This window comes from Macaca mulatta, chromosome 6 (assembly GCF_049350105.2).
Source record: "Macaca mulatta isolate MMU2019108-1 chromosome 6, T2T-MMU8v2.0, whole genome shotgun sequence".
Lineage (NCBI taxonomy): Eukaryota > Metazoa > Chordata > Mammalia > Primates > Cercopithecidae > Macaca > Macaca mulatta.
In genome coordinates, this window is record NC_133411.1 from 41,903,844 (window position 1) to 41,915,810 (window position 11,967).

The following is an 11,967-nucleotide window of genomic DNA, read 5'->3' on the forward strand; positions in this document are numbered from 1 at the left end:
GTAAAGACAAAAGAATGGCTCCTTATCATTCAGCTTTCTTAACCACCTTTCTAAAGGTCCTCCATCCCCACTGTCTATTATGCTCATGGTATCCTTGTCTTTACACACTTATCACTATCTGTAACTGCCTATTATGTCACCTTCCACATACATACATATAGTACATGCATACATGATTGAAATGTCAGAGCAGGGTCTTTGTCTTGTTTTCCACTTAAAAGTTTCTGGGCATAGAATAGCTTTTGACACATAGTGGTCACTAAATAGGTATTTGCTTCATGAATGAAGGGCACCATTTAGTCAGTAAAAATAAAAGGGAACCACAGAATAGGTAAACTTCTGAGTGTCTAGTGTTGTCTTTAAACTAAGCTCCCCATTCCTCACTGCCCAGTCTCCCGACCTCTTGGCAAACTGGTTTTTCTTTGATGCTCTAACATGAGAGAGGTTTATGAAAAGTAAACACTAGCCTAAATTTTGCCAAATCCAGAATTTTAAAATATATCTTCATTCTCTTTGGCCTCAGCCACATGTGACCGATTGCCCCTCTCAAACAATCTCCTTTCTTGGTTTGTGTGACTACGTCCAATTCTAGTTCCCTGCGCTAATTCTGCAACCACTTAAGTCAACTGTCAACTTTAAGAGGGCAGGAACCACATCTGGTTTTGCTCCCACTGTATCTCTAACATGGCTTGGCACACAGTAGGTGCACCACACATACATATGTGAACAAATGAACTTCTCCCTCTCTCTACTTCTGTCTCCAATGGACAACTCCCCACATCTTACTTTGAGCCTCTAAATTATCTTTTGTTTTTGGAGTCTGTAAATTTACAAATGGTTTCCATCAATACTAAATCAAGGATAGTTACTGAAGTTCATTGATGAACTCAAGTTCTCTTGCTTACTCTGACGTCTAAATGCCTATCAAATCTCATTATTACCTCATTTCCATGCTTATATTTTTACCATTCTAACTCTTAAAATCAGTTTCCATTCACAATTGTTACTTCCAAATGTAGATATCCAGTCCTGACTTTCCAACTCAACTGCTTCCTAAACACTTCCCTCCCCCCTGGTGTCCCCACAGGCATGTCAATAAAACCCAACTTTACTATTTTCCCCTTATTACCTCTTTTCTATATTCCTTATCATCCTATATCTCAATGGAGCAACCACCTCCTCCCTTGCTTTTGTCCAGAAACCTAAGGCATCCCAAAACACCTGTCTCCCTGTTATTTTTGAGGCTTGCTGTATTAGACACAATGCTGTTGTTACATATATGATCTCATGTAATCCTCACACACCTTATGAGATGCAGAAAATCATACAGAAAGAGGAGCTTGGAAGTTAGCTACTCACTTGCATTCAAGTTTTAGATCAGAGAACTCCCCAACAGCCCCACAGCCACTGCCTTAGTCTGAGTCATGATTTTCACATGAACTATTTAAGAACCTGTTACCTAGTTTGCAGCTTCAAGACTCATCACATGCACACTAACACTTTCCACATTCATCTTGCTAAACAACTATTCCTAACATTCTGCTTTAAATCCTCCATAATTTGTCAAGACAAATTCTTCATAATCTGATCGCTGCTTTTCCCTCAATTCTTTTCTTACCAACCCTACATCCACCTTCTTCTAATCTGACAACCAGGGTGTCTGCAGTTTCATAGCTATGCCCTCCTCTGACTGGTTACCCTTATGTCAGCTGTTTCATTGCTGGCAAAGCCACTTACCTCCTCTCTCATCACGATTTCTTCAAGTCTTCCCTGGTTCAGCTTAAATCTTAGCCTGGCTTCACCTATTAAGTGACAAACTCCTTTCCAATGCTCTCACAGCAACTGGTGCATTTATCCATCATAGTGTGTGTGTGTGTGTGTGTGTGTGTATGAACAATATGTAATTATCTGTGTCTCAATTAGAGGTGAGGCCTCTGAAGAAATTGTACTTTCAACTTTGGCTCAATAGTTTACTGAATGAATCTGCCCGTTACTACTTTTTATTAAGTGCAGGGCAGTTACTGTGGGAGTTACAATTAAGGTATGGTTCCCAAAGGTTTTCAATGCCATAGACTCAACCTTTGTATTTATTTATTTTTTTTTTTTGAGGCAGAGTTTCGCTTTTGTTGCCCAGGCTTAAGTGCAATGGCGTGATCTTGGCTCACCGCAAACTCCACGTCCCAGGTTCAAGCCATTCTCCTGCCTCAGCCTCCCGAGCAGCTGGGATTACGGCATGCACTACCACGCCCGGCTAATTTTTTGTATTTTTAGTAGAGACAGGTTTCTCCATGTTGGTCAGGCTGGTCTTGAACTCCTGACCTCAGGTGATCCGCCCACCTTGGCCTCCCAAAGTGCTGGGATTACAGGCGTGAACTACCGCACACCACAGATTCAACCTATTAGCCTTTCTAATTTTGTAACTTTACAGAACATAACCAGTTACATGTGTAAACAGGTAGTCTGCTTTATTTGACAGTCAGGGGCAAATCAACCTGACTTTGTGAACTGAGATGGGAGGGAAGTAGGGGCTGGAGGGAGGCTTTTCAGGCAGAGGACAGAGTTGAAAAGCACATGGGGTACTTAGGAAAAATAAATTTAACATTTATTTAACATTAAATTTAATTTTTGCACACCGAAACACAACACTGCAGAAAAAAGCATAATTTCTGCTGAAAAATTTAAAGTATAATGGGTGTTTATACATAACTATAACTTAAGGCAGGACTAAGTGCTGTTAAAGACAAATATTGACAACAGGTGGGGTGTGGTGGCTCGTCCCAGTAATCCCAGCACTTTGGGAGGACAAGATGAAAGGATCACTTGAACCCAGGAGTCCAAGACCAGCCTGGGCAACAGTTTTAACTCCATCTCCAATGCAAAATCCACTGCTTATTTTGTTTCATTTGAAAATTTGGCAGCGATTCTCCTGCCTCAGCCTCCCAAGTAGCTGAGACTAAGGCACATACCACACCCAGCTAAATTTTGTATTTTTGGTAGAGATGGGGTCTCACCATGTGGGCCAGGGTGGTCTCGATCTCTTGACCTCATGACCCGCCCACCTCGGCCTCCCAAAGTGCCAGGATTACAGCTGTGAGCCACCACACCTGGCCTCAAGGGTTGTTTACATGGGGGTCAGGGTACTTTCACAGCCTGGGCAACAAGAGTGAAGGTACTTTCACCAGACTGAAAGTCCAGTCTATCTTCAATAGACTATCTTCACTTTAAAGTTTGGTGACGACAGCCAGGCGCAGTGGCTCACGCCTGTAATCCCAGGACTTCGGGAGGCCGAGGCTGGCGGATCACGAAGTCAAGTTTGAGACCAGCCTGGTCAACATGTTGAAACCCAGTCTCAACTAAGAACACAAAAAGAATTAGCCGAGTGAAACTCCATCTCTACAAAACACACAAAAATTAGCCAGGTATGGTGGTGTGCATCTGTAGTCCCAGCTACTCAGAAGGCTGAGGCAGGAGAACCACTTGACTTGAGCCCAGGAATTAAGAGGCTGCAGTGAGCTGGGATTGTACCATTGCACTATCTCTAAATAACAAAGGCAATGGCAACTGGACTCTAACCATACATCTTTTTTTTTTTTTTTTTTTCTCGAGAGTCTCGCTCTGTTGCCCAGGCTGGAGTGCAGTGGCACAATCACGGCTCACTGCAAGCTCCGCCTCCCGGGTTCACGCCATTCTCCTGCCTCAGCCTTCCGAGTAGCTGGGACTACAAGCGCCTGCCACCACACCCAGCTAATTTTTTGTATTTTTAGTAGAGACGGGGTTTCACCGTGTTAGCCAGGATGGTCTCGATCTCCTGACCTCATGATCCACCCCCCTCGGCCTCCCAAAGTGCTGGGATTACAGGCGTGAGCCATTGTGCCCAGCCCTAACCGTGCATCTTTAAAGTATAGTCTCACATTACGGGAAGAAGCCCAAGAGAGATTTAATCAGCAGGGTTTCTTTACCAGTGAATGTTCAGAAGCTGAGACCTGAAGGGTAAATTAGGAGTTAAAACACAGGATGAGAGTAACAATTAGGTAGCACATTATAAAGCCATTCCAGGTTACACGTAAAACGGATACCCTTCCAAGGCCAGGTTAAGAATCTCAGATGTTCTAGTATTCATGTTCCCTTCAATTGCCCCTGCCGTCTCACTCAGCAGTTGGTTGACTTTGTCCCTTCATTTCTTAAAAAAACCCCAACCAATAATCCACCAAAACTGTGAAGGCATGACAGCAAGTTTCAGCGCTTCCTTCAGCACAGAAACACCCAAGTTAATTTAGTTGAGGGCTAAAAAAATTCGACCAAGTAGTCCCACATCATTGCCTTTAGTCTACAAATCTCAGGGTTTTTACTTGATTTTCCTTTATTTCCTGCTCAATCTTTACTTGTACCCAGCCCTACCTTTTCTCAAACCTACTTATTCCTGAGTCACACCTAGCAGGCTTTTTTCACTTAGCTAGTCACCTGACACAGCCCACCAGCCAGGTGTGCCAAGTGAGCATTATAGACACTAGGATTAGATCATCTTTTGAAAAACAGAAGCCACCTAAACTCCTACCTGTATGTTTCCAGTGGTACTCCGAGGCTCTATGTGACTAATAATCATCCCCCTAAAGTCATGACAGTATAGCAAACGAACATGCTACTAAAGGTAATTTAAACATCATGCTCTTTCCAATTTACTCGAATGTCTTAAATACCCATCTATGCCACATGAGCTGTGCTATTTTAATCTGCTGTATTGTCTTCCAGTGCCCTCTGCTTCAAGGACTCCTGGAATTCTGCTTGTTAGTCATTGCCTTAAACCGCGTTACAACCCCAGTCCAAAGGAAACATTCCAAAACAGTCACTTAACAAGTAAATCTGATATTAAGCTAGCCCAGTCCTTAAACCTACATTATTTCACTGATACTACAAGTCTAACTGATTAAAAATACCTCAGCACACACCAGATATGTATTTTTTAAAACCAGAACATTTATTGCATGACTAATCGTTGACATTCTTAAGATGAACTAGATGCTGCAACAGCTGCCCTCTTGGGTTTAGGTGTTGTTCCTTCACGGAATCCATGCCTGCACGATGTCAAAAACAAGAACAAGTTACTTCAGCAACATCGATGAATCAATTTTAATTTTTGTTAAACAGATTTCAATGCGCTTATCTCAGTTAAATGCTGAAATCAGTACTGCATTCATATGTTCAGACATTTATTTTTACAACATCACTGATAAGCTGCAATTCTTCACTTTGCTTAAAGATACCCATTTTCAGATATAGTTAATCGCAACTGCAATTAAGGCTCAAACACTTATTTGGCTATACTAGTCAAGGGCCAGTATGTTTGTTCTTACTTGGCAAGAGATCAAAGATTATTTGTGAAAATGGTTCCCTATGCTGAGAATAGATCACAACCGCTTTGACTAAGCAACGAAAAAACAATGAGCATGTTTAATGGCAGACATTTTCTAAACCAAGAGCTTTGCATTTTAACTTACTAAACATCCATATCTACTCTAAGAGAGGTCAACTATCCTACTTTTAAAAGCCTGGCTTCAGTTCAAGCTCCTAACTCCTATATCGTACTAACAGCCCATTCAACATTAAGCCCACAAAAACGTATGACTCTAAGTGCAAAGAAAGTTGCTTCAGCACATGAACACATCTATGGCTGTCCTTAAGGCAACAGCAACAATCAGGGCTGTTTTCTATAGCACTCTTGCCCACAGCCACTATACTGAAGATTGAACAAAGCCTGACTCCCAGATCTTATTCACTACTGTCTTGACAAATTTTGACACCAATTAAAGATAAACATAATAAATATCAACTCTTTGGGACCCTGGCTCAAAAAATGCTCCTGAAACTTAATTTATACTATTGTTTAGCGAAAAAACTAATAAAATCCAAAGTAACTGATCTCAAGGTTACAGTGGCAGAAGATAAAAGTTTTCAACATCTGGCCTGCGGCGGTAGCTCCCGCCTGTAATCCCAGCACTTTGGGTAGGCCCATGGCTTCAGCCCAGGAGTTCTGAGATCAGCCTAGGTCATGGCAAAATCCCATTCTCTACAATAAATACTAATTAAAAATTAGCTGGGCATGTGGCAGCTCACACCTGTAGTCCCGGGTACTCGGGCGGCTGAGGTGAGATCACCTGAGGCTGGGGAGACTGAGGCTGCAGTGAGCCGTGATCGTGCCACTGCACTCAAGCTTGGGCAACATAGTGAAGCCCTGTCTCAACAACCACCAAAAATAAAAATGCTTCCAACAACTCATCCCCAGTAACCATCAGGGTAGTGTTATTTTTACAAGTAAACACGAGGGTTTCATTCAAGCCCATAGGACCAATTATGATCGAACATACAAACTGTACCTGAATCTGCGGTATACAATTTTTAGGTGCCTCATTCGACCAGTTCCGGTGGTATTTCGTCTTTTAGCCTTGGCACTCCAGTTATCTAAAACAAAGTTCAGAAAAGATTTCAAACGGTTTTCCCCCACACACCTTGTAGGTATTGTTAACACACGAGTTTTATGCCACCTCATCGGCATACAGATGTACAAGTTTTAAGATAGGCACCAAATAAAGTTCAAACCTATGCCCCCACTTAAGTGCAATACAAACAAAAGCTAACACAGTTGGTCTGAAAAATGTTACTTACACTTTCTCTTGCGCTTGGCAGGGTAGCCACATTTGCCACAGGTCGACTTCTGAAGGTGGTAGGCCTTAGAGCCACAGCGGCGGCACAATGTGTGCGTCTTATTGCGACGCTTTCCAAACGATGACGTTCCCTTCGTCTGGACATTAAAGGAATAGATAATTATGAAACGCGGCAATTTCTAGATTTACTCGAGTTCTCCGGGAAACCAAGCACTGATAAAACCTAAAGGCAATCATAAAGGTCGGAACTGTGGGAGAAGACTCCACGAATTCCAAGTCAGAGACCACTACCAGCATTTCACGTTACCTAAAGCCCTCCACAAGAGTTGCAACGTTCTGAAATATACCTTATCTTTATAGACTCCGGCCAGACAGCATCACCAATGAATTATTTGTTACACACAGCCAAACATTCCCAAACTCCTTCCTTCAGCTCCCAAACAAGGCTAGAGCTATGAAAGGTCTCCAAAGGTTGTACCGAAGCAAGGGACACAATGCGGCTCTAGCTCCACAATTACGGCGGGATCGGTCCCCCAAGCACCAATTAGCAGCCATTCTTCTGGCTCTTGAGGGCCACTGCATGCCTCTTTTCTGCCCACCAGTTCCCCTTATCCGGAATCTTGCCAGACCCCCAAGGACAGCAGACAGGGAGGCACAAAGAACGAGGATGGAACGCGATTCACACAGACCCTCGTCACAACTCACCATCTCGCTTCTGCAGCCGAGACCAGAGAGACCGGAAGAGAAGGCACTTCCGCTATATCACGCTCAGAAGCTTCCGCCCAGGGAAGTACTTCCTGCGGAGGGCTGTGCAACGTTCCCAAGCGTCCGTCGCCGTAGTGTCGGTGGGGTCAAGAGGAGGATGCGGTACCAGGCGCGGCCAATCGCGTCTTCAGTGCCGGAAAGGTGGGTGGGACTCCCAGTTGGCTGGCGACCGGTTGGCCGAGTGTTCGCCTGCCCCGCTTGGACCGTGAGCGGCTTTTCGTGCCGCCGTTCCTGGTGCTACTGTTACTGCTGATCGGTTTCGCGCGTTAGCAGGCAGATCTGTTGCCGTACCGTGGATTACTGTCGTCTGGGCACATGGAGAACCTGGAATGCGTGGCTGGCCCTGCTTGGGGGTACACGCACCGACTGAGCGTCCCCGGCGTGTAATGACCGTGTGCGTCTGGGATCAGCCCTATTCAGGAGAAAGCAACTTCTCCAGCCGCCTCCTCATTCCGATCCCGGAAGCTCTTGGCCGACGCTGACTCTCCCTGTGAGAGGTCGCGAGGAGTACGGAGGCCTGGAGCTGGAGCTTAGGATGTAAAGGGAAAGGCAAATAGTGATTTTTGTTATTGTTGTCGTTACTGTAGTAAATCAGAGGCAAGTTATCTGATCCCATATTTCATTGTGCCGAGGAATCACACATGGAACTTGTTCAATGGTTTCCAGGGGCCTGGCCCCGTGGCTTAACGCCTGTAATCCCAGCACTTTGGGAGGCTGAGGCGGGCGGATCTCTTCAGCCCAGGCGTTGGAGACCAGCCTGGGCACATAGGGAGACCCTGTCTCTACAAAAAATTAGCCAGGCGTGGTGGCGCGCGCCTGCCATCCCAGCTACTCAGAGGGTGGAGGTGGAGGTCGCAGTGAGCTGAGATGACGCCATTGCACTCCAGCTTAGGTGACTGAGTGAGACTGTCTCAAAAAAAAAAAAAAAAAAAGAAAAGAAAAGAAAACTAAAAATAAAATGTTGCCGGAGCTGCTTTTCTTTCTTGGAGGTTCTAGGAGGGAGAATCTGTTTCCTTTCTCAGCTTCTAGAGACTGCCCAAACTCTGGTTTATTGCTCCCTTGCATCTTCAAAACCTGTGATACTGTAGTTTCCCTCCTGTTTCTGTAGGGTTTAAGTTCCACCACCCTCAGTGGATGCCTGAAACCACAATACCAAACCCTATATATACTGTTTTTTCAGTACATGTGTACCTGTGATGAAGTTAGATTTATGAATTAGGCACCATAAAAGATTAACAACTAATAGAGCAATCATAACAGTATACTGTAATAAAAGTTATGTGAGTGTGGTCGGTCTCTTTTTCTGGAAATACCTTATTGTCCTGTACTCACCTGTTTTTAAACCATGGTTGACCATGGGGTAACAAACCCTGAAATCCTGCAAAGGGAAACCTTGGATAAGTGGAGACTACTGTAGGCTTTCTCACATTGCATTACTGTTTATTCTGCATCCCTCTTATTCTTTTTCTTTTCCTTTTTTTTTTTTTTTTTTGTAGTAGAGACAAGATCTCACTATGTTGTCCAGGCTGGTCTTGAACTCCTGAACCTTCCTGTCTTGGTCTCCCAAAGGGCTTGGGTGCCCTGCCACCCCTCTCCTATTTTTAAGGCCGCCTGTGATTACATTGACTCCACCCAGATAACTTCCTTATCTCCAGTTTGGCTAATTAGCAACCTTAATTCCCTCTGCAATTTTAATTGTCCTTTGCCACATAATCTAATTTATTCACAGGTTTAGGGGATTAGTACCTTGTTATCTTTGGAGACAGCCATTATTCTGCCTACCACAGGGGCTGTGAGAAATGAGGTCAGTGTAGAAAGGGCAGGACAGGTGTCAACCATTAAGGAACCAAGCAGTGTGACAGGCATTATGTCAGTCTGTTTACTCCAGACATTCCCAGAATTGAAGACAGGAGAGAGAATGACTTTTCCTCCTCTCTAGTGTGAGGTGGTTCTTTTTGGTGTATGTCAAATCATGTAAATTTTGCCCTGGTCAAGCAAACTCTTGGCTTTCTAGAGGTCTATGAAGGCTAGTCAGACCCTCCAACTTTCTATACAATTGCTAGGTTTAAGTCAGGACTAGAGACTATATCAACTTTTTTTTTTTTTTTTTTTTTTTTTTTTTCCGACAGGATCTCACTGTGTCACCTGGGCTGGAGTGCAGTGGTGCCATCTCGACTCACTGCAACCTCTGCCCTCCCGGGTTCAAGCAATTCTTGTGCCTCAGCCTCCCAAGTATCTGGGACTACAGGCACACGCCACCACACCAGGCTAATATTTTGTATTTTTAGTAGAGACGGGGTTTCACCATGTTGGCCAGGCTGGTCTCGAACTCCTGACCTCCAGTGATCAGCCCCCTACTCAGCCTCCCAAAGTTCTGGGATGATAGGTGTGAGCCACCATGCCCAGCCAGGACTAGATCAACGTCTGAAATGGTTGATCTAAGGCTGTTAGCCTAGGCATTCACCCCCTGACATTTTGCTTTTTGGCAATGACAGAAACTATATTAAGTCCTGCATCCATGGTTCTGATACAATCAAGTCTCTTGACCACCAGGACTCAGCACTGAGACCTGCCTCTTTTTATTTCTACAATACATGAAACTACTGTTGACTTTTGTCTTGAAAACATCACATAAATTCGTTAGCAGCAATTCAAGGGAGAATTTTCTATACATTCATATCTATGATAAAGTTTAATTTATGAATTAGCACAGTAAGATTAACAACTAATAATAAGGCCAGGTGCAGTGGCTCATGCCTGTAATCCCAGCACTTTGGGAGGCTGAGGCAGGCAGATCACCTGAAGTCGGGAGTTCGAGACTAGCCTAGCAAAAAAACAAAAAACAAAACAACAATAATAAAATAGAGCAAATTTAAGACTTTTATTCCTGTGTTATTCATTCCGATTTGAGGTCTATACTTTCAATTTTGTACCTCCTGGCTATATTTTATGTAATAAAGAACATCCTGGTTACACTCACCCTTCCCCCAACTCACTTCCTTTGCATTCTAAGGCTGTACTATGCAAATTTCTGTTATCAAGAAACAATTTTTTTTTGAGAGGGAGTTTTGCTCTTGTTGCCCAGGCTGGAGTGCAATGGTGCGATCTCGGTCACCACAACCTCCACCTCCCGGGTTCAAGCAATTCTCCTGCCTCAGCCTCCCAAGTAGCTGGGCTTACAGGCATGTGCCACCATGCCTGGCTAATTTTGTATTTTTATTAGAGATGGAGTTTCTCCATGTTGGTCAGACTGGTCTTGAACTCCCTACCTCAGGTGATCTGCCTGCCTCGGCCTCCCAAAGTGCTGGGATTACAGGCGTGAGCCACCATACCAGGCCATCAGAAAACAATTTAAACTAGACAGCCTGGCATGGTGGCTCACACTTGTAATCCCAGCACTCTTGGAGGCCAAGGTTGGAGGATCACTTGAGCTCAGGACAGCCTGGGCAACTTAGGGAGACCCCATCTCTACAAATAATAAAAAAAAATATGGTTCACGCCTGTAATCCTAGCACTTTGGGAGGCTAAGATGGGAAGATTGCTTAAACCCAGGAGTTCGAGACCAGCCTGGACAATGTAGTGAAACCCTGTCTCTACAAAAAAAAATTTTTTTTTTTTTTAAAAAGCTGAACAGATTGGCACAGGCCTGTATTCCCAGCTACTCAGGAGGCTGAGGTGGGAGGATTGCTTGAGTCTAGGAGTTTGAGGCTGCTGTGAGCTATGGTTGCACCATTGCACTCCAGTCAGGGCAACAGAGTGAGACTCTGTTTCAAAACAAAACAAAACAAAAACTTCTAGAAGGAAGTTTAAATTTCAATGCTAAGTTTTCCACTTCAAGTGAACACTTTTTTCCTATCGGCTTTGAAATCTCAGAAAGGTTATTGTGAGAAAGGAGCATACTTAAGGTGGAGCATTGGAGAGGAGACTGGTGGTTTGAGAGACCTGTTATTAAAGTACCTTCCTGATCAAGTTGAACAACAACAACAAAAAATTGGCAATCTTTATGACAGTGTCAATCAAATTGTGGGCCTGAGGTGGGATGCATCACTTGAAAGCCATACTTTTGAAATACATATTTAAGAACTCTTACCTAGAGTATGATGGTGGTTACCAGAGGGAGGCTGGGAGTTGCAGGGAAGGGAAGGGTGCTGGTCAAGGGATACAAAGTCATAGACAGAAGGAATAAATTATAAGTATTGAAGGTGATGTATATGTTAATTTCAGTGAATCATTCCACACTGCATACATATAAAATTACTGAATATCCCATAATTATATATGATTATAATTGGTCAAAATAAATAAAAATTTTAAAACTCTTCAATTTTATAAAACTCTTACCTAATATTAATTTTTAATATCATATGAGGATTTTTTTTTTTTAAAGAGTCTAGGCTAGAGTTACTTACTACAACCTCGAACTTCTGGGCCAAAGCAGCTCTCCTGCTTCAGACTCCCATCCCGAGCAGCTGGGACTACAGATGTGCACAACCACAACCAGATAATTTTTACATATTTTGTAGAGACAGGGTCTTGCTGTGTT

General features: G+C 43.7%; 1 protein-coding gene and 1 non-coding gene across 2 annotated transcripts; both read right to left on the reverse strand.

Moving 5' to 3' along the window:
• Window positions 1–4,952: 4,952 nt before the first annotated feature.
• Window positions 4,953–7,394, reverse strand: RPL37 (ribosomal protein L37). Its single transcript, XM_001086649.5, has 4 exons — window positions 7,365–7,394; window positions 6,661–6,796; window positions 6,372–6,456; window positions 4,953–5,072 (listed from the first exon to the last, which is right to left on the reverse strand). Exons 1-4 carry the CDS (start codon window positions 7,365–7,367, stop codon window positions 5,003–5,005), a joined length of 294 nt encoding a protein of 97 aa, XP_001086649.1. The 5' UTR covers window positions 7,368–7,394; the 3' UTR covers window positions 4,953–5,002.
• Window positions 5,155–5,234, reverse strand: LOC114679164 (small nucleolar RNA SNORD72). Its single transcript, XR_003730840.1, has one exon. It is a non-coding gene; the product is annotated as a small nucleolar RNA SNORD72 (small nucleolar RNA).
• Window positions 7,395–11,967: the final 4,573 nt, after the last annotated feature.

Excerpts from the sequence above, each read along its gene's own strand:
- RPL37 (XM_001086649.5), bottom strand. Across the intron at positions 6,457-6,660 it reads TGCCAAGCGCAAGAGAAAGT|ATAACTGGAGTGCCAAGGCT; the intron begins GTAAGTAACATT and ends ACTTTGTTTTAG. Across the intron at positions 5,073-6,371 it reads ATTGTATACCGCAGATTCAG|GCATGGATTCCGTGAAGGAA; the intron begins GTACAGTTTGTA and ends GACATCGTGCAG.